A 21,256-nucleotide genomic window follows, 5' to 3' on the forward strand; every position below is an offset into this window, starting at 1 on the left:
CCGCCGTTGGCGGCGACAAGGGCGGCCGGGTCCTGTAGTGTGGGGGGTTTGGGTGGGTTGAAGGTGGTTGTCAGAGGCAGTGGGGGCCGGCTGCATGAGAGTGATTTAATATGGAGTCTGTTGCTTTGCAGACGAGATGAGATTCGACACACTTCGGTTCCTCCCGCTGATCTCGACTAATCTTGGCTGATCTTCGCTGATCTCCTAAAGCAGCAGCGCCAGGCCCATGCAGAGGGGCGTGCCGGCGCGTCTCTTGCAGCAGCGGCGGCTCACGTAGAGTGTGTGGCTGGTGTGGGCGGAGACGTGCACGCCCGCCGCCTGCGCCAGCTGCGCCACGGTTGCGTCGCGTGCCTTGGCGTACGGCTCCACGTCCGCCTCGAAGCACAGCTGGGAGATCTGTCGATTACGGGTAACGGTCGCACGCGAAAGCGGACGTGGTCAGTTGCGGGCGTAAAGTTGCGCGGGTGGGTGAGCACAGATGGCAGGCGGGTGCGCGTGGATGGCAGTAGGGGCCGAGCGCCAGGGGCCGGCAGCCAGGTGATTTGGCTCGCAAAGCGAGGGGTCTGACCCTGCCCGTGCTCGACGGTGGTCTTCCACACCTGCCAGTCCTTGAAGACACGCGGGAGAACCTCATCAGGCTTGCCCCTCAGCACGAGCAGCCGGCTGCCGCGCGCGCGGAGGCTGTTGGCGACGGCAGGGGTGGAGTCGGGTAGGGGTGTGGGCGTGTCAGAGCGGCGAGTGTGGGTGCAGCGAGACAGGTGCGACGACCCTGGCTGCAAAACTTGGGCGATGCATACTCGGCCGCAGCAGCTGCTGCATAGCTCTGGGAACGGGCCTCCCTAGCGGCGCACACGGCTGCCACGCATGCCCTCCCCGCTGCTGCGCGCCGCTCGCGACGGGGCACCTGCGGTCCAGGTCAGCCAGGCTCTCCAGCAGGAAGCTGTAGCGGTTGACCCCGACCCTGGCAGTGGTGGGGGCAGTGACAGTCAGTGAATGGGTGAGTGAACGAGACACGAGCTTGCGAGGAGATGGGGTCCGCACTGTGCAGCACCGGAGAATCTCGCATCTGCCTGCCGTGGCTGCCAATTGCATGCGCGGCGGTCGTGTCGGGCGCTCGCACTTGTAGTTGCTGCTCTGGAGGAAGTTTGGGTCGATGATGAAGATCGGGTACACGCGCTGGGCGCCCTCGCACGCCGCGAGCAGGGCGGGGTTGTCGTGCAGGCGCAGGCCCTGTGGTTTTGTCGGTGTGGGGGGTTTGCGTTGCTCAAAAGGGCGGAGGGACCCTGAGCATGTTGTGGCCAGGGCCATGGAGGTCTGACATACGATATGACATTCCTTCCACCATGGCGCATTGCTGTGAGGCCGTAAGGAGCTGCTGCCGGCGGCAGGCGGTGGGAGCCTGTGATGGCTCACTGCCACTTGGGAACGTGGGCTTGCCCCACCCACACAACCGCACCCGGCTGGCGCTTTGGCTCAGGGGGCACCGTGCCATCGATACAAGCTAAGGAAATAATGGTGTGGGCTTCAGAGTCCGTACCTTGCGGAACCATACGACTGCATTCTTTGTGCCCGCCATTGCTGCCACGCAGCGAAGCGACCGCCGCTCAAGCGCGGTACCCGCGACACCGCTCAGAAGTGAAGCGCGTGCCGCAGGCCGTGAACGCCTGCGCAAGTGTTCAGATACGATGGTAGCACGGCTGTACACGGCTCTTGAGAGCGCCAGGGCTCAAGCCGTGCCGAGTTTCTCAGCTGCCACACAATCGAAATCGCCCTTGACTGGTCGTGAAGCCAATGGTGCTGTGAAATATGTCCTCTGATTGTGGTTACAATTGTTTGAGTTGATGTCCGCAGCTTCAGCTGCGACCCGCGACAAAGTTGTCTTGAATGATTGAATTAGATCTGGCGCCAGCTGCCGGCAGACTCCACAGATTCACCCATTTGATGGTGATATGAAGTCATCAACACAATAATCGATTGCTGACAAGCTGCTTGGCAGGATGCCTGACGGCAAATGGTCTTGCGTCCGGCCGGCCGGTGTCAACGGCCTTGACCCACTGTTGCAAACCTCACAGTTTGCAGTGGCCTAGTTACGCAGCATCAAGACTGAAGCAGAGAGCTTGAAACAAGGGTATACTCCGCCTGACTGCAGGAGCCTCGCAACTATGATCGCCACACCAATGAAGTCGGCGTGGTTCATACTGATACTGCTAGTGTAGCGGTCGCGCGCGCTCCACCAATCTGGTTTGATTATGCAAGCTGCACATCGCATACAGGACATTCAGGGACCTCAGCACGGCTCACTGCTCGCCTTCCTGGCTTTCGTGGCAGGCGGGCTGGTGACATGCCAGGGGACAAGCATTCGTGGCTGAGGCGCGTGAACTCAACAGCACCACACAGCAAGCTCAGGATCCGCGCTGTTTGTGTGCAAGGCATTCACCGCCCTTTGCAAGACGCACTCAGCCAGTCGGATGAACAGAAGTTGAGGTGGAGGGCTTACTGTCCCTTAAGGCATGGGTGCCCAAGGGCCATCGAAAGGGGGCCAGCTTTCATCTCTTATGTCCCTGCACCTCCTCTGCTGGCTGCCTTGATGACCGTCAGGCCAGAGCTGCCAGGTGAACTTTGTTACAGCTGCGCACAAAGGGACCCGCCGGCCCTGGTCGCTGAGCAAGTTGGAGCGCGCAGCGCGGCGATAGACATCATGAAGGGGGGGGCTGCTTGGGAGCTCTGTGAGCCAGGTGTCCCCCGTGCGACATACAGCGTTCACAGATTTTTTGCAGAGAGGCTACCAACATTCCAACCAGCCCAGCACCACCCAAACATGTTGGGATGCAGCCGCGCAAACCCATCGGGCCATGACGATCCCGGCCCTCAATGATGCGCTCGAGGGCAATGCAGCAGGGCCTGCAAGGACTTACTGGCAAGACCAGCAGGCTTGCAGCAGTGCGGGTTGCAGGCCCGCAGGCAACCAGCAGTGCTCCCATCATCCCCGTTGGTAAGCGGTGGGAGCCGGGGGCAATATGCAACACCCGATCATGAGGCGCGAGGTCTGCCGCCCTGATGGGCCCCACACGTTGTCACATAGCAGCAGCGGAGATCGCATCAGGAGGCGCAAGAACCAGATGTCGCAGCCCCTCAAGGTTTGACGCCGGGAACGTGCATCCAACACGCGGCGCCGCTGAGCAACGCTGCGGCGATCATGACAAATGCAGGCGCCGCCAGGTTTGAGCTTGCGGCCGTCAAGGCGACGGCCAGGAGGGGCGCGAGGCTGCCAGCAAAGGCGCCGGCTAGGGCGTACGCCACATTGAGGCAGGTGACACGCGCCTGGAAAACATCATGAAGTTTGGGGATGGACGGCGAGCAGGAGAGGCGAGGTTTGCTGACTGCGTGCGTGCCAGCAAACAAGGTATGTTGTCAACGGCACACAATATGGCGCCCAGAATTACTGCTCAGAACATTTGAGCATGCTTTGTCAGGACCACCCCAAAGCTGCCCCCGCTCACCCCTTTCGGCAGCGCTGCCACCTCTGCCTGCACTGCTGCCCCTTGCACCGTCCCCGCCACCGCTACCAGCAGCAGCTGCCCAACCCACGCCGCCGCCGGACGCCCGCTGCCCCCGCCAGCCAGCATCCACAGGGGGTAGCCGAGCGCAGCTGCCGCGCCACAGCCGCCCAGCAGCACGGGCCGGGGCCCGGCGGGGCGGCCTGCCAGCCACCCGCCGAGAAGGATCGCGGGCGTCAGGACGAGCAAGTTGGCGCATTGGATGACGAGAGTCACGGGGGGCGCCATTGAGGCGAGGCCCGAGAGGAATGCGGGGGGCATGACGGCGATCAGGTAGAAGGAGGCTGCCGGGAAGGCGGCCATCGCAGCCACTGCCAGGATGCGGGTCCACTCCAGCCTGCGGAGGCGCCGGGTGGAGGCGCAGGCGGCGCAGTCGGCGGCGACAACAATGTTTGATGAGTCATCGCGTCCGCGCATGCGTCACGAGAGCAGCCGCTGCGCCCGTCGCATGCGTCGGCACTCCGAGACCCGTAGCCGCGGGGCGCGCGAGCACCGCCGAACAGCACCTGTTGGCGACCCCCGCACCTCAGCACGTGCGCCAGCCCCACGCCGCGCCGGTCCGCCAGCTCGGCCGCGCCCAACCCCTCCTCAGGGTCCCGCAGCACCAGCAGCCGCAGCGCCAGCGACGCGCCCTCCACCGCCAGGCCCGCGACGAGCGGCACGCGCCACCCCCACGCCGCGAGCGCCGCGGCGCCGAGCACCCAGGTTACGAACAGGCAGACGACCGCGGCCGCGAGCGCGCCGAGCGCCGCGGTCGCGGGGACGGCGGCGGCGTGGAGGCCGAGTTGGAGGGGGGCCCGCTCTGCCAGGTGGATCGCAGGGCCAGCAAGGTCTGCGCCGAGGGCGACGCCCTGGACCAAGCGCAGCGCGGCGGCGAATGCGATGCCCACAAAGCCTGCCTGCAGTGAGAGGGGTTGCGCCATGCGTTGTAAGGCGGGGGCTTCGCTTGCATTTCTCGTGTGAGCGCGACCCCCGCCGCCGCAATCCATGTAGGTACAGCAATGCACACCTTGCAAGCAGTACAAGCATCACAAGATATTTTGTCACAAACGCTTGCACACAATGGCTTGCAAACATGGGCGCACGCACCCACACCCACACCCACACCCCCTCACGCGTGCGCGTGCAATTTCGTCCAGGTCCCCACCTGCTGGTACGTCGGCATCGACCCTATAAGCGCGGCCGGGAACGCCGACAGCGCCGCCGCCCAGCAGGCGGCCGCGGGCCGGCCGCCTCGCGCCCGGACGGCCGGCCACAGCAGCGCGCCGACGGGCCGCAGGAGGTGGCCTGGCGCGTGGCCGCGTGCAGCCGGCGGTTGCAGGAGGTCGCCACACTAAGCCACAAGTTTGCTGTTTGGCAAACGCATGCAACAATTCATTGGCGTCCTCCCTTCACAACATTCTAGTGGAAGCCTATCCTGGAGACTAGGCCGTGCCTCACCAGCTGCGAAGAGGGCAAAGACCACCAGCAGCTGCCGCGCCGCTGACGCGCCAGCCGGCAGGAACGCCGCGCCGACCTGCGCCCCCATCAGCGCGAATGCGGTGTTGGAGTACCACTGGGCGCCGTTGGCCGCCAGCGCGTGCAGCGCCACCCCCGTGGCCTGGGATCGCTGCAGGTGTGGGGAGCGGGGTGCCTGGGTGGGAGGGGAGGGGAGGGAGGCGGACGAAGAGACGGAGGATGTCGGTATTTGTAAGAGCGGGGTACTGTCAGGGTTTTGGGCTGCGTGCGGATGCGGATGCGTCCCCTGGCAAATGCGGCACGGGGCCATCCCCTCGGCTGCAAGACTGCAGCAGTCACCTGCTTGTGGTGTGTGGCACCACACCGCCCCGCACCTGTTCCGATGCAAGCGCGTTGACAAGCGTGTCGGCGATGTGGCGCGACACCATCAGGGGCGCCGAGTCGTCGTCGTCGCCCTCCGCATAAGCAGGCATGCCCACCAGCGTCCGCCCAGCACCATCCCAGGTGTATTGAACCTCGCGGCTGTCATCCACACCCTTCGCCACGGGGTGCACCAGTGGCTGCTGCTGCTGCTGCTGCTGCTGCTGGGTGTACAGCGCGCTTGCTGCAAGCCGCCCAGACCCTGCTCTGCGTACGAGCCCAGGGGCCTCCGCGCCGACCAGCGCGCCGCTTCCGCCGCCGTTGCTGACGGCACCCGCTTCCTCGGCGCCATCAAGCGCTGCACTGACGCGCAGCGGCGTTTCCCCCGCCGCAGCTGCGCCCTTGTCGGAGGTGTGGCCGGATCTCCCGCTATTGCTGGGCCCGCCAGGAAAGTGGGACACGGCAATCCTGCTGCCTTCACAATGCTGCTGCTGCTGCTGCTGCTGCTGCTGTTGCGGGGCCCGCTGGAACCAGGACCGCAGGCCCCCTGGTGCCGCTGTTTGCCGTGCCCCGGCGACGGCTGCGTCATCAGTGGCGCCGTCCGCGTCTGCTGCCGGCGATATCTCGTGGATACTCACGCCGCCAAACGGCTGCGCCTGCGAGCCCCACGCCCCCCGCTGCGCCCGCTGCTGCAGCTCCGCCGCCGACGCGGCGGCGAGCGCATGCGCGTCCGCGTGCGCCTGCTCCGCGGCACGTTCCCGCTCCAGCTGCGCCGCCGGCGCCCCCATGATGCCCAACGCCTCGAGCCGCTGCACCGCGCCCCTCGGCCCCGCCTGCTCTCGTGCCGCGAGGCCGTCGCCAAGCCCGAGGCAGAAGCCCGCGGCCGACGCGCGGCAGGCCGCGTCGAAGAGCAGGGACGGGCGAGACTGCTCCTGGGGGTCTGAGGGATCCACATGCGTGCCGATGCGGGCGCTGCCGACCTCCTCCTCAGCGTCGCACCCGCCGCGGCTCAAGGCGTCCAGTGGCCTGAGGAAGAACGACCCGAAGCCATCGAAAAATGGGTTGGGCTTCGCGCCCCCGGGAAGCGCCCCGGCGATGCTGTCGCCGCTCCCCTTGCCGGCCGCGGGCAGCTGCTGTGTGGCCGCCTCCGCAGGCTGCTCACGCCGCTCTCCAAGCTCGCAAGCCCCGGCCGCGCCCGCCGCCAGATCGGCGCCCACGCCCCCGTACAGCCCCGCCGACACGTGCGCGAGGTTGGAGGTGGCCCCAGTTGCCCCCTTGGGCGCAGCGCTCGCCGCCGGCGTGCCTGAAGCGCTGCCTGGGCGGCTCCCGCTGCCGCTGCCGCTGCCGTCGCCGCCGCCGCCGCCGAACGGGAACGCAGGGCACGTAAAGCTGTCAACTGACGACAGGGCGAACGAGTCCGCCGCCCTTCGCATGAGGCCGCCCCCGAGCGCCCCGCCTCCAAAGACCGCAGCCTCTCTCCCTGAGGCCGCGCCCTCGGAAGGCGCCTCGGGCCCTCGGCCGCCGCCCGCCGCCGCCCCTGACGCCAGGGGTTCCATCTCGCACTCACGCCCGTGCAGGGGCCCATTGCTGTCGGCCGCGCCGCTGACACTGCTGAGCTGGGCCTCAACGGAGCTGTCAACCGGCGCAGCCTCCACCGCCTCCTGCAGCGGCCCAGATGCACCTTGAGGTGCCCCCCGGAACCCCCACTCGCCAGCGCCTGGCCGCCCGTCCGAACCTGCCGCCCCGCCGACCCGGCCGGGCGCTGCGCCACTGCCGCGGGCTGGCAAACCGTCAAAGGACACGCGCGGGGTCGCTCGGCTGCCCACTGCCGCCGCCGCCGCCGCCGCCGCCACCGCCGCAGCAGCAGCACCGGCGCCTTCGTCCGCGAGCGTCGTGCTGACATCAGCATCCGCGCCACCCCAGCCCGCAGCTGCAGCTTCCCAAGCAACGCCGGCGACCTGCAACCCGCTGGAGCGGCGGCGCAGCTCCTGCGTGTGTGTGCGCGTGTGCAGTGATGCAGGGGCAGCACGCTTTGTCAGGTGCACATACGCGCGCGTCTTCTCCAATCAACGGCGAGTGCCGATTTTGCGCATGAGAGCAGGACACAACGCGCGCGCACAACCCGGCAGCAACTGCGGCGTCAGCGCTGCCGGGGACCTCGCTCACGACATCAGCGCGCGCACCTGCCCAGGCGGCGGCACCGGCTCCGGCGCGTCCTCCTCAAACCCGCTCAGCCCAAACCCGTCGCTGTCCGGCGTCCCGCGCCCCGACCCCGCCGCCGCGCGGCTGGCACGGCGGCTGGGGATCCCGCCGGGCGCGGTCTGCGCGCGTGGGACGACGTCAGGGTCCGCGTCACCCGCGGCTGCGGCCGCCAGTGCGGCGCCGTGCTCTTGGTCTGGCGGCAGGCGGCCTGGGAGGGGGGAGTGGGCGGGCGCGAGAGGCGGAGACACCGGGCGCATCGAGCCAGGCGCCAGCGCGACCGCGGCCGTGCTAAAGAAATTGCGCCGTGCAACCCAACGGGCGCGCCGCCGCCGGCGCGGGGCTGCGCGGCCGCTGCGGCGGCAGCCCGCTGCCTCGCAAGCGTGGAGGTTTTGGGGACGCGCGCACCTGAGAGCGTCCGGCTGGTGCGGTGGCTGCCCGGGCCGGGCACGTGCAGCGGCGCGCCTGGAACGTAGGGCTCCTCGCCAGCAGCCGCCAGCCCAAAGCCGCCGCCCACGCCTTGATCCGCGGCGCTGCCACGGGCCGAAGCCGTCCGGCTCGCCCGCCTGCTGCCCGCGGCCGACGGCGCCGCCGCGCCGCCAGCCGAGGCGCCGCGCGGCGGCGCCGCGGCTGGGCCGTCGGCGGGCAAGTTGCGGGCCGAGGTGCGGCTCGCGCGGCGGCTGCTGAGGGGCTGCGCGTCCGCCATCAGGCGGTCGCCAGTGGCGGAGAGCTCCTGCACAGGCGAGAGTGGAGCGGCGGTCCTTGCCGCCTCTGCTCTGGCCATCTACTGCGCATGTTGCTGATTCATGCTCTTTGACCTGGTCAAGACCCTCTTGGCGGCGTGTTCAGTGCACACCCTGCCCCTGCCACCCGCAACCCAACGCAGGCGCGTCGCAGCAAAGCAAGGGCGCCCCGCAGCCGTCGCGCCCCCACCTGGTCGATCGTGGCGCGGCTGACCCGCCCAGAGCTCCGCCCCGACGCCGGCCGCGGCCCCACGTCGGGCGCCCCGTCGTCCGCGGCGCTGCTTGCACCGAGGCCGTACTCAGAGCTGCTCTCCCCAGCCAGCAGGCCCACCGCGTCCGCGTCGACCTCCGCGATGCCATCCTCTGCGTCCGCGAACGCCGACGCGATCGGGAGGTCGCTGTCGCCCCCGACCACCGCCGGCAGCAGCGCCGCTGCGCCGCGCGCCGTCCCCTCGTCGTCCTGCTGCTGCTCCTCCTCCTCCTCCTCCTGCTGCTGCTGCTGCTCTTGCGGCTGCGGCCCCAGCTGCGGGTGCTCTTCAGGCTGCTCATGCTCTGTGCCAGAAGGCGGCGCCTTGTCCTCGGAGATCATGCGCGAGATCTCCTGGAAGTTCGCCATACGCCGCATCAGCGCGGCGCCCAGGGACCCGCCGCCCGCCTGGCTGGCCCCGGGCTGCTGGTGCCGCTGCTTGGGCGTGGACGGGCCGCCCTGGGGCGTGCCGCCCTTGACGGGCGTGCCCCAGTAGCCGCCGCCGTCGCTGCCATCGACAAAGTCGGGCCTGTCATACCAGGCCGGCGCCGCGCCGACGGCTGGTGCGTCTATGGCTTGCAGGTGCTCCTGATGCTGCCGTTGCTGCCGTTCCTGTTCGTCTTCCTCATCCTCCTCCTGCTGCAGCTGCTGCTGGTGGCCTGCGTCCCCCTGCTCCTGCGCCTTGCCCTGCTGCCCGCCAGGCTGCTCCAGCTGCAAGCCTTGCGGCACGTCCAGGCCCACATTGTCCGGCCGCCCCTGGCCGCGGCCGCCGCCCTCACACTGCGGCTGGCCTGCCACGGCGCCGGTGCCGCCGCGTCCACCACCTCCGACAGAGCCGCCGTCGCAGCTACCGGTGCGCCACGCAGCGGCCCCCGGCGCGCCGGGCTCCGCTGCCAGCGAGGATGCGCGGCGGCTGAGGATGCTGACAGGCACAACCGCCTCAAACGCGTCGTCGTTGCCGGTGGTGGAGAAGCGGGCGCCCACCAGATCAGACAGCTGCTCCGACACGGCCGACGCCTGCGCGCTCAGGCGCGCCGGCAGCGGTGACGGCGCCGCGGCTGCAGCGCCGCCGTCGTCTTGCGACGCTCGCTTGTCAGCGCGGCCGTCCCCCGTGGCTGCGGTGGGCGCTGCGCCGCCCTCGCCTGCAGGAGCTGTGCTGACGACTTCTGACGAGTATGCCGGGGGTAGCGGGACGCGCGTGCAGCGCGTGACCCTCAGGACCAGCTGCTCCCCCTCCTCCGCCTCGACGGTGAATTGGTGGAACTGCACTGCGAAGCGCTCGGCAGCGCCCGCGATTATGTAGCAGCCGGCGTCCTTGCAGAACTCTTCGATCGCGCCATCCTGGAACGCTGCGCCCTCGGCATCCCTGCCGTTGGTAGGTGCCGGCGCATGCAGTATGCGGGGTCGCTCGCGGACGGGCGTGCGTGTGCACGTGAGCCATCACGCCACCCAGTCGCTCGCCCACATGCGCTGATTGGTCTTGCGCTCACAGAGATGCGAACGCAAACGCACAAGCTATCGTCCTTACCATACAGAGACCTTCAGGCCGTGGAGCACGTTCTTGCTGAGCACCAGGCGTGCCAGCGCTGCCATGGCGTTCGGCGGCGTTGGTGTCTGCTGCGCGGTTTGACTTGTCCTGCGCTTGTGCACTCTCAGGGTCCAAGCTGGATTCCCAGAGGTCCCGCAGGTATTACTAGCACGTCATTAACATGGCTTCTATGGTATTTGCTCATTCGAGTAGGCCCTTGTTGCGCGGGCGACGCTCGCTGCAACTCCGCGACGGCCACCTCTCAGCGGCGTCATATGGGTATTAGCAAGTTGTTGATACAACAACACACCAACGACGCCTGGTGATCGATCTGGGCTATTACAGTGATCTTGCAGTTTTTGTTTTTGCAAGAACGCATGCAGGAAGCTTATGATGTGTGCGTGATTGTAAGGCCAAGTGCTGGTATGGTATGCTCTTGCCTGCCGTGTGTCTGCCGGGGTTGAAGGGTCAGCTGTCAGCATCAACCGAACGTGCTGCACAATCCTTTCGCGTCACCCCTGTATGATCGATGGTGCTGCACACAACCGTACGCATGTGCCTATAATAGTCAATCTACAGAGTGTGTGCATGAGAGTGTGAGTGAGTGTGTATGACAATGCAGATACCGGTGCGTGTGTTTGCCAGTGGTGCAATGAGGGGGCTCAAGTGGGGTCTTCGGGACACAGCTGCTGGGATGCACTCACTGTCTGGGACGCGCGCCACCTGCTCTCGCAACAGTGACTGTGGTCCAGTCTCAGCGAGGTTTCCGCGATGCTTGCCTGTCCGCCCGGGCAAGCAGGGCAAGCAGGCGGGCGTGGGCTTGCACTGCAGATTGATGGTGTGGAATGTTCAGCGTGCGATACTACCGTGTTCGAGCTGGTCAATAAGCACTGTACAAGATTCTTGTTGACAAACAAAGTGACAAAGCTTGGCTGGAGGTTTGAACGACTAACAGCAGCATGCAACGTGTTCCTGCGCTTGTGCTCATGTATCATACAGCGCTGGAAGCGTAACCCTTCCCCCAAAAGGGTCAACTTTTCTGCGCGTTACCTGTGGCGGAGCCGACGCGTGTGCAGCAAAGACATCTTCAGGGGTTCGTCTTAATTCATATCGTGGACCCGTAGCGGGCAGCAGGGGCTCCGTCGCGTGATGGTGTTGGTCTGGTCTTGTAGGCCGACGAGGGACCGTGCGTCCTCCAGGTCAGCTAGCTGGATGCCGTGATGAAAGCCGCAAGCTCTTGCACCATATCGGTGTTTGATGTGCTACAGTATCATATGGTACGATGCCTGCTCCGTCAAAAGGGCGGTGTGGACTGTGACCGGCATGCAGTGTCCAGCGCAGATGCGCAGTACCACATCATTGGCTGCGGATAATCACACTGACGCGTCACATTCGTGTTTGTTGCCACCCTTCGACTGGTTGCAAGATCTGCTTGGCAAGCGAACGCTCACAAACATGCTCAAGGCCAGGGCTGCCGCGACGGGACGCTCTGCAGTGTCATCTTTACCTCCGCTGCTAAAGCGCAGCAATGGACGTGTGCCGCGAACGCTTCCGAGCGCACAGCAGCAGCAGCACCTGCGCCACCAGCGGCACCAGCATGGGCTGCTCCGCAGCACCACAGTGGCCCACGCATCGAACAAGGTGGGTGGGCGGCTAGCATTTGAGCCACCAGCCACACAACGCATGTTGCGCTGCAGCAGACGCGTGGCATAGCAAGCCTGCGCTCTGTGTCCCACCTGCTGCCGCCCTCCACCTCTTGCCCGCACACAGGACGACGAGGCTTTGGACCGCATCAAGCAGGCGGCCGACGGCGGCGACATCTGGAGCAGCGAGATCATAGCCATAGTGCTTAAGGTGCGCAGGATACTGGCCTGGCAAGCACGTCGGTCGCGAGTTCGTGGTGCCTGGGCATTGGAATGCCCCAGCGCAGGGTCCGATCGGCGGATCTGGGCGATCGTTGCCACGTGGAGCACACGTCACCCACGCAGCAGCTTACATAGAGATAGCCGCGTGTTCTGCATACGTGCCCTTAGAAGCCTTGAGCCGCGCCTGATGTCGCAGCCCGCCCCAAACCTTGCGTTGTGTGCAATCCCACGTCACCTTGCGCGGCCGCCATCCTGGCCCCTGGTCACGTCCGCTTCCCGGCTGCCAGGTGGGGCTGGTGGCGCTGTTTGTCACGGTGACCATCGTCTTGCTGGATGCTGCGCAACCGATTGTGCAGACCACCATTGATCGGTTCCCAAAGCCCTGATGGATAAGTATGTTTCAGTGCCGGTTTTTTCGCGTTGTGGTGGTGATGTCGGACCTCGGAACTGCTTTATAAACCTCAAAAGCCTTTCAGAAAGTAACATGGTGGCCAGGATGGTGCGCCATGCGGACTGTGTTCTGTATTTCGGAGCCACGGTTGGCCAGCCACCAGGTATTGAGGGTGGCGGCGGCGCCCATCATCACAGCACCATAGCCATGAGAGTGAAAGCAAAATGCCCGCCTTGTGAAGTATAAAATGTAATGTTTGTTACAGCAGCAGCCAACAGACGCACACAGAAGAATATGGTGCCGGCGACCAGAGCGCGCCGCGTACACACTGGAAGTGGTGGTGGTCACATGCGAATGGGATGAGGACCATGCACTTCCTACACGCCATCTAACAACAAGGGGCGATAATAAATCAACACACCAGAAACACAGGGCGATACCTGCGCTGCCTGCCCGTCTGCCTCGAACCGGGCGGGCTCACCAACACCAACACCAGAACTCAAACACCGACGCGAAAGAGCGGGGGAACGGCCAATCTGTCCGAAACTTTCTGTGTGTATGCTTGGACAGACAGAACAGAGAGTGCAAAGTCAATGGGAAAATTGATGCCGCGCAACAGTGTAAGAGCAGGCGCTTGCGGCTGTGGTGCTCCTTCGCGCCTGGACTCAGGCCCTGACATGCAAGCGCTGCTTGGAGCTGCGCAGGGCACGACATCCAAACTGTGTCAGGATATCAGGGTAAGAGAGGCGCGGGATGCGGAGCTGCTATCACTGCTGTGGTGCATATGGTACCGGCTATGGTCCGTCACAGGAATTTGGCACCGAGATGACCGCGAGGCCAAGGCGCCCTTTTGCAGGGCCCCATCGAAGCGTCATGTGGAGACAGATGCGTTGTTTGCAATTCCACCACCATTGTTCTGTGCCATGGCTGCACCATTTGCCCTTCATGGCGCCAGCAGGGCTGAAAGTATCGGGCAGGGCGCCCAAAACATTGACGGCTGGGATAGCCACAGCAGCGCCCACGCCCCAGCCAGCACCAAGGGAGCTGCCGCTGCGGCCTGGCTGCATGCCACTGCGGCCTTCGCATGCGGCAACATGTTGATCAGGCACTGCTGACGACGTAGAGCCCGCGCCACCGTGTCCTGTCTGGAGAAGCAGCGCCGTGCGCTCTGCCAACTGGTGATCGAGTGGCCGAGGCCCCGGCGCTGACTAGCTGGCCTCCCCAAGTCGCCACGCACGAGCCCGCTGCACAGCTGCCTTCGCCTCCGTAGGGCAGGAAAAGTTACAGTTCTACGCTGGTGTTCTATGGCATGGAAGAGCCTTCACAAATGCTTGCTGCCCCGCTGCTGTGTTCGTCCCGGCCACAAGCAAACTTGCGCAACAGAAGAAACGGGCGAGAAGGGGTACAATAGGGTCGACAATGTAGAATGTTGTGAAATCTGCTCGAGCCGGAGCACCAACTCCACGGGAGAAACAGTAGGCAGGCTGCGCTCTCTGCTGGTGGGAGAGTTCCCGACTCTGACACCTGCATTTGAGGCGAGCCAGGCGCTGCGCTGATGCACATCACATGAACACCAGCATACTTTCGTTGTAAGATTGGCTACTGTGTGATCCCACCATTATTCTTGACTGCACTCCACCTGTGTGCCCTCCGCATGGGTTGCCACCGCCGGCAGCTGCCCGTTTGACGCCAGCGCAGTCAGCGCAGGGCCAAGTGCGCACCCCCAGCATGCGCCTGCCCACCTTGCTATTGGCACTGGGCCCTGGTTCCTGGGGATGGGTGGTTGGGCACATTACATTCAGACGCGGTCCACTCAAACAACTCTCTCCACCCCATCATCTCCTGCAGCTGTTCACACAATTTGAACTGTAGCTGTCCCCCCTCACGTGCTGCCCACCCTCACGCTGTGCCACTTGATAGCCCGATCAATTTTGATGTCTTCAAATACATATCTGTACTCACACACAATATGACGCACATCATCCTTTGGGAGTGCTTGACAACCAAATAACCATAGCCAAAAACAACGCGGCTGCGCCACGCGCCATGCCAAAGGTTGACAGGGCAAAGGCAGCAGCAAACCCGCAATGGGCACCCACAGTGGCGGTTGTGCCGACGCAGCCGCCCTCAGCCCAGCCCTGAAGAGCAGAGAGCTGAACAGCGCCTGCATGCACCGACTCGGCAGGCACATTTCGCCCGCCGCCAACCTCACCCAATGGGCGAAGGCCAAACCAATCGACCGCGTGTCAAGGCGTGTGCAGGCCAAGATAGGATTTGATGAAATCGTAGGTAGTGAACCCGATGGCTGTCGAGGGCACCACCTTGAGGAAGTTGAGGTGGAGCCCGCGGAACAGGCCGCGCGGCCCGCTCTCCTGCAGGATGTGGCGTGCCGTCTCCATCATGCGCGGCGCGCGGTGGTGCTGCCCCGCCGGCGCGGCGCCGGCGGGGCCCGCCTGCTGCAGCTCGAGCCCCGCCACCTGCATCTGGCGGCGGATGACGTCGAGCGGGTACGTCGCCGTCTGCGCCACGACGCCCGACACGCCGCCCGCCAGCAGCATCACGCCCACGGGCAGCCGCTCCCCCGTCGGCGCGCCGCCGCCGCCGCCGCCCCTGCCGCCTGCCGCCGCGGCCGCATCCTGCTCCCAGTCTCTATACCAGTCTTTCATGCAAGCATACAGGTAAAACTTCAGCCCTGCATAGGGCAGGATGCCCAACAACGTCGGCGCCGCGCCACGGTACAATCCACGGACACCCTCCTCCCGCAGGCTTCGCCGCAGCACCGCGCGAATGCTGCTGCTGCTGCTGCTGCTGCTGCTGCTGCTGCTGCTGCTGCTGCTGCTGCTGCTGCTGTTGCTGCTGCTGCTGCCGCCGCTGCTGCTGCTGCTACTGCCGCCAGCGACGCCCGGGGGCGCGTCTGTGGTGTATGCAAGCTGTGTGCGCACCAGATCCAGGGGGTACGTCGCCAGCACCGCCACCGCTCCAGACGCTGCGCCGGCAAGCAGGTCCCACACGGGATCTGTCCGGCCCGAGCTGCGCCCACCACCGCTGCCGCCACCACCCTCACTGCTGCTGCTGCCGTCGCCGCTATCGCCGTTGCTGGTGCTGCCGGCATCGCTCCTCTTGGAGCCGTCCGTGCCGCTGTTTGTGGTGGTGTTGATGGTGGTGCTGCTGCCGCTGCTGTTGTTGTTGTTGCTGCTGCTGCTGCTGCTGCTGCTGCTGCTGCTGCTGCTGCTGCTGTCCCCAACTCTCTCCAGCAGCAGACGGCGGAAGTACTCGTAGCTGGCGAAGTGGCAGGCAGCATAGGGCACTATTCGCAGAACACTGGCCAGGTTGCCCCTGCATAAAAGGCGCACCAGCGGACCAGGCAGCACGTAGACGGGCGGCACTGATAGGGTTCACATACGCAGGGATTGTGCGGCCAGCCGTGCTGGTCCACTCGGCTGGGCCTGCTCGTACCGCAAACCCGGGCTTGCCCCGCCCCAAAACAGAGCTGCGCACTTGAAAAGGCCTCGGGTGTGCTCGGTCTCCCACATGAACCTGAGGGTGCCGCCGAGAGAGGACGCCTGCGGCCCGCGCGTCTGCAATGCCAAAGTGGGACAGCACACGCCAAACGCGCGGGGAGGCGCGAACGAATTGTGCGGGCCGTCAGCGCTGCTTGCAAGGGAGGGCGTGTTGCTGCATCCGCCAGGCCCAGGCCACTGCCACCACCACTGTGTCGCGCGCATGCTCGCACACGAGCGGGGCTGCCATGCTGCTGTCAGAGGCTGCAACTGCACGTGGTGCCCAGCAGCGCCCTTTCTTCCCGGCCGGACCTGCATGAGGATCTTGGCGCGTTCCAAGGGGGCGACGCATGTCTTGGACAGGCCGCCCGCCACGCCGCCCGCGATGAGCTCCTGAGGTGGGGAGCGGGCCGCCAGCAGGTGCCCGTGTGCGTGGTGTCCGCGTGTGAGCGCGAGAGCTGGTGTGTGCGCTTGCGTGTGTGCGGGCCCGGCTGGTGGGTGCGGGCCCGCGCGCGCGCGCGCGTGTGTGGGGGGGAACAGAAAGGGAGAGAGTGTGTGTGTTGGCGTGTGAGTGTGTGGGGTGGGGCGTATGCACGCAGTGCGCATGCTTGCGTGTATGAATTTTCAAGCGAGCAATTCAGCTCCAGCAGTTGACCGACGCCAGCGACCCCAGACGGGTGTACACCTCGCAACTTCAAGTCATTGCTGCTTGAGCTCCATACGCAGAGCGAGTAGGTCGGCCGGGAGCCATTGCGAACCGCTGCAGCATCGTACGCACCCGTGTAAATGACGGCAGGGTTTGCAGCATATCCTGCAGCATCCATGTCTCTAGGGGCTCCTCCTCGTCGCTCATTGCCACCGAGCCGGCAGCGCGCTCGCCGCCCCTGTGCTGTTTCGCAACTCCCTGTTGCTGTGCACAAAACTGCGGGTTCGCACAGTCGTGGTCACGAGCTTCACGTCTTAGAATACAATCACAACCTAGGTGCGAGTTGGGTGCAGCGTCACCCAGATCCCGATTCGACAAACTATGCTGGCTGCCTCACAGATATCTTTATGTCAGCGGTACCGTGTCGTATGGTCGTGAGCTACGGTACATTGTGTTGTCAGCGACATTGCCCGGACACTTTGTCCACAGCATGTGCGCTCTAGTGCGCAGCAGCCAAACCAGCTGTGACAGGAGAGCCAAAGCGAGCGGCGCCACCTGAATACCACCTGCCGAGCGCATCGCAAGTACATCTGAGGCCGTATCCCCACCTGTTTGCTTCAGACTAGGCTGTCCTTGCCTGTCACCTGGAGGGATGCCAATTCTTCAGGGGCAAGGCCACAAGCCCCTGATGAAACATTCGCACATCGCTAGACCCACAGTCTCAACACCTTTCAGGGCTTTCGTGGGGTCCAACCCTAAGTTTTACGCATAATGATGCCATCCAGAAAGCAGCACAATCCGTCCACACAGGGAATGTCAGCACAATGAAGTGAGTACACATGGTTATGTTCCTGGCGCGTAATGCACAGAAAGCTGTGACCCGTCCACCAAGGCTTTCCAGCAGGAACCAGTCCCGGATCCAACACTTTTCATCCCCTTGTTCAAACGTACCACAGATGCCAGTTTGTCTATATTCGCCACACCCTCAAGATATAACATGAACTGCGCACGGTGCAAGCCACGTGAATGCCGCGTTGTGTAAAAACAGCACTGCACGACTGCCAGCCTGGCTTCCCATCCCTGAGGGAGACAGGACAATCAGCATGTAGAACACCAGGAGCTGAGCTTTTAAAGAGCTGGGCCCCTTAAAACCACATATTTTCAACAGCTCACCCTCCGTGCCCGCTTCATCCCCCCCTCCTGAGCCCGTCACCACCCCAGCTTCGACCATGAGGAATCAAGTGACATTGCCCCAGCTGCTGCACACGCGTGCTTGCCCTGCACACTGTTTACCACAGCTCATCCCATCCCCATACGCCCCGTCAATCTGCCATACTCTTGAAGCAAAATCGCAACGCACACGTTGCCCCTATCTCGTATCGTGACCAGCCCCAGGAGAGCTTACTTGCGTCGCCGTACATACAAAAGCAGAGTTACAGCAACGTTTTTGCAACGACTGCGCAATGTGTGGTGCGCCCTTCAAATGGCATTGGCACATCCACCCAAAGCCGCTCCCACTGCACGCGCGCATACGGCGGCCTGCGAGCATGCAGGGGGCCGCAAGTCTGGCAACACGCGCGCTCAAAAGGTCCGTTGCTTGCTTCCGCGGCTGACCAAGCCGGCGGGCCGGTCCCGCCGGCCGCAATTCCCAACGATGGGCCTTGAAGCCCGCTCCCAGACACTGCTGCGACATCCCCAAGCACGCCACCTAGTAAGTGATGGAAATGTTGTGCCGAGGGTCGAGCAACCCCGCAAGGCGTTGAAAGCCGTGTCAAACCTAAATAGCGAAATCGGGCCTGACAACCCTCCCCCAGCAGTGCTGACCCACTGCCTGGGGTGACTGCAAATCAGTGTTGCGGAAGTGCTGCGAAAGTTCAAAGGTCGGGGTCGATCGCCCTTGCACGCGATAGACAACACCTCGACACCAGGCTGGCTGACCCAAGCAGCACGGGCACCCTGCGTGCGAGTCGGCACGTGCAGCACCCAGCTGCTCGCAATCTCCCCTGTTTGCGGCGCCATGTTCTGTTGGAGGCAGCACGCTGCCTGTGCAGGCATGGGACACGTCGCGATGGCATACTGCACCACTTCCCCTCCCTCAGACAGAGCCGTCGTCGGCTCGTCGCCGTGGGCCGACCCCGCCGCCGGCGCGTTGCTTTGCGGACTGGCGGGGATGCAGCCCTGGCAGGATGTGCAGCGAGCCACGCAAAAAGGGGTCCCAAGCGCTGGCCGTCCGCAGGTCACGGCCCACACGTTGCAAGCCCAAAGGCCCGTTATTGCGAGGCGCGCAATAATAGGATTTGCGTGCCTGTGTACCCGAGCTGGGGCTCGGTCAAAGCTATGATGCCAAGGGTGTCCCACCGGCGCCCGGCTGAGGCAGCATGATGACTCATGTACACATAAGCGAGCAAGGTGTGTGTAGGCAATGTGTGCGCTCAAGCGCACAGGGCGGGGGTGTAACGCACGAAGAGGAGGGGTTGCTGGGCGCCAAACTCTGGGAAAGCACGCGCGCAGGCACGTTTGTAGGGGAATGCAGCGGGGCCAAGCGGGGGGCGGCTTGGGGAGCAAGAAGCGTGCACGATGCAGTGTGCGGCACATCAAAGCACCGCTGCGGGCGGGCGCCAACGAACGAAAGTATATGAGAAAGGCAGCAGGATTCGTCGGGTTGGTGTGGGTGGAAGCGTCGCGGTGGGCTGGTGCCCCGCCGGCTTGGGCGTTGGCCGGGAGGCATGGGCAAGCAAATGCTGCGCGTTGCCAGCCAATGCGTGCAGTCAGCGCAAACACTGAACGCGTGCGTGCCGCCTCGCCGCACGCTGCACCACAACACGCAGCCTGGCAGCAGCGCGATAAAGGGCGCCGCGCACGAACGGAGCCGGTGCCAAGTGCCAATGCAGTATTAATGCCTGCACACCAAGCACCAACAGAGCGGCTTTCACACGCAAAGCAAGGCCTGCGAAGGACCACCGCCGGCAAGGCGGCTGGACACGACCAGACAGCGCGCGACGACGAGGCGCGCAGTCAGACCTGTGCAATGCGCCTGGGTGCGCGGGGCGGCGCTGTGCGCCCGGCCAATGCTCGCCTTGGCGGGGCCGCAGCTGCGCCGGGCGCCCGGCACAGGCAGGTCACAATGCACGGGGGACAACAACACACACCTCTTCGACACAGCTTCGACGAACCGGAAGCTCCTGAATTGCGGCGATTCAACGACGCCGCAAATACCGTGAAAGCACGGCGGCACGTGTACCGGCCTACTTAAGCAGCACAGGCAGACTGCGGCAGGTTTTGCAACGAATAGCGCAAAGGGATCGCGCGTGTCGCAAGGGCGCTGGGAGGCCTCCTCCAGGCGCGCCAGGGAATCGTGAACACCCAAGGGCGCCCGCCCGCCCGCCGACGCAGGCGGGGCAGGCGGCGCTCGTGCGCCGCCCACAAGGGTGAGCTGAACAGAGAGGGGGAAGATTCTGCACTCTCGCTCTCTCGTCCTCCCTACGACGATTTTGACGCAAACGCTCTCTCTGGCACACGCAAGTGCAAAGTTCTCAGCGGGGCTCCGCGCCAGAACAGCGGCCGCGCCGCCTCACCCCCTCGGCAGGGCGAGTTGCACGCAGCCGCCGGCGCCGCCTCAAGCCTCCGCGCTGCGCAAAAAAACGCACTGCATCGCACCCCCACGCGCCCCCCGCGGCGGCCTGGGAGCCGCCGCGCGGGGGCCGCGAACACATCCCCAACCCCGCACTCAGTCAGGGCCGCCGCCGCCGGCTGGGGCCGGCGGGCCGTCGCCCTCGGTCGGCGCCGCGCGGGGCGCAGGTTTTAGTCGTTGGCGGGCTTCGCGTACTGCACTATGATGCCCGCCCGATCCTTCATGAGTTCGGGGATCTCGGCCCCGTCCATCCACACGATGGCGCGCGCAGCCTCCGCCGGCGTCGCAAAGTCGACAAAGCCGTACTCGCGGCTGCGCCACTTGTCCTTGGGCTTGTGCATCTTGCGCGAGTTGTACATAATCTGCGGGCCGGGGCCGGGGGCAGGGCCAGTGCGCGGGGGCCGGGGTGAGGCGGGGCGCGCGCAAAGGGGGGCGGGACGGGGGCGAGGGCGCCGAGGCGGCGCAAGGGCGTCTCCCATGCAGCTTGCCAAGGCGCGGGCGGCCAGCCGCGCCTCTGCCCCGCTGGTGATGGGCGCCGCTGTTGCGGCGGCCATGGGGACAACGTGTGCGTCGAAGCCCGCACCTTGACGCCGGTGATGGTGCCGAATCGGTTGAACCACGCGTGCAGGTCCTCCTCGCTGACCCACCAGCCAATGTTGCCGACAAACAGCTTGTTGCTGGGCTCACTGCTGATGTTGCACGCGCCGCTCGCGCTGCGCCGCGCCTCCGCGGCGGCGCCGGCGCCGGCGCCGCCCCACGTGTCGTCGCCCGCGTCGGGCAGTGCGTAGGGAAACGCCGCATCGGCGTCCGCCACGCCGGCGGGCGCGGCGGGCGCGGCCGCGGACGCGGCCGCGGGCGCTGCGGCGAGTGCCTGCATGCGGCGCTGGCGGCGCTCCTCGCGCAGGCGCTCGCCCTCGAGCGTGCGGCGCGACTCGAGCCACGCGGCCAGGCCCTCCAGCCCGGCCAGGGGGTCGGCGGGGTCGCTGGGCCTGCGCCGCAGCTCCCACTTGGCGTCCCCGCACACCTTGCTGGCGGGCGACGGCACCGGCAGCAGCTGCACCTGCACCTGCGCCGCCGCGCCGGCGCCCGCGCCCGCGCCGTTCGTGGGGCGCGGCGCGCACGGCGCGGCGC

At 65.4% G+C, this 21,256-nt stretch overlaps 5 protein-coding genes across 5 annotated transcripts; 1 reads left to right on the top strand and 4 right to left on the bottom strand.

The window, feature by feature from the left end:
• Positions 1 to 204: 204 nt before the first annotated feature.
• MNEG_4179 (cryptochrome 2 (photolyase-like)) lies at positions 205 to 1,576 on the bottom strand (the record flags this gene model as incomplete). Its single annotated transcript, XM_014047341.1, has 5 exons — positions 205 to 396; positions 600 to 681; positions 905 to 961; positions 1,121 to 1,230; positions 1,538 to 1,576. The coding sequence occupies 5 exons, from the start codon at positions 1,574 to 1,576 to the stop codon at positions 205 to 207; spliced, it is 480 nt and encodes a 159-aa protein (XP_013902795.1).
• A 1,556-nt stretch (positions 1,577 to 3,132) lies between these two features.
• On the bottom strand, positions 3,133 to 10,157 carry MNEG_4180 (hypothetical protein; the record flags this gene model as incomplete). The annotated part of the gene is made up of 10 exons (XM_014047342.1): positions 3,133 to 3,321; positions 3,501 to 3,894; positions 4,083 to 4,456; positions 4,705 to 4,844; positions 4,998 to 5,190; positions 5,390 to 7,363; positions 7,559 to 7,785; positions 7,983 to 8,307; positions 8,508 to 9,930; positions 10,093 to 10,157. The coding sequence occupies 10 exons, from the start codon at positions 10,155 to 10,157 to the stop codon at positions 3,133 to 3,135; spliced, it is 5,304 nt and encodes a 1,767-aa protein (XP_013902796.1).
• A 1,390-nt stretch (positions 10,158 to 11,547) lies between these two features.
• MNEG_4181 (hypothetical protein) lies at positions 11,548 to 12,343 on the top strand (the record flags this gene model as incomplete). The annotated part of the gene is made up of 3 exons (XM_014047343.1): positions 11,548 to 11,733; positions 11,863 to 11,946; positions 12,245 to 12,343. The coding sequence occupies 3 exons, from the start codon at positions 11,548 to 11,550 to the stop codon at positions 12,341 to 12,343; spliced, it is 369 nt and encodes a 122-aa protein (XP_013902797.1).
• A 2,251-nt stretch (positions 12,344 to 14,594) lies between these two features.
• On the bottom strand, positions 14,595 to 16,701 carry MNEG_4182 (carrier protein LEU5; the record flags this gene model as incomplete). The annotated part of the gene is made up of 4 exons (XM_014047344.1): positions 14,595 to 15,684; positions 15,847 to 15,926; positions 16,161 to 16,241; positions 16,627 to 16,701. 4 exons carry the CDS (start codon positions 16,699 to 16,701, stop codon positions 14,595 to 14,597), a joined length of 1,326 nt encoding a protein of 441 aa, XP_013902798.1.
• A 3,594-nt stretch (positions 16,702 to 20,295) lies between these two features.
• MNEG_4183 (hypothetical protein) lies at positions 20,296 to 21,002 on the bottom strand (the record flags this gene model as incomplete). Its single annotated transcript, XM_014047345.1, has 2 exons — positions 20,296 to 20,487; positions 20,709 to 21,002. 2 exons carry the CDS (start codon positions 21,000 to 21,002, stop codon positions 20,296 to 20,298), a joined length of 486 nt encoding a protein of 161 aa, XP_013902799.1.
• Positions 21,003 to 21,256: the final 254 nt, after the last annotated feature.

Source organism: Monoraphidium neglectum (genome assembly GCF_000611645.1).
Source record: "Monoraphidium neglectum strain SAG 48.87 unplaced genomic scaffold scaffold00566, whole genome shotgun sequence".
Classification (NCBI taxonomy): domain Eukaryota; kingdom Viridiplantae; phylum Chlorophyta; class Chlorophyceae; order Sphaeropleales; family Selenastraceae; genus Monoraphidium; species Monoraphidium neglectum.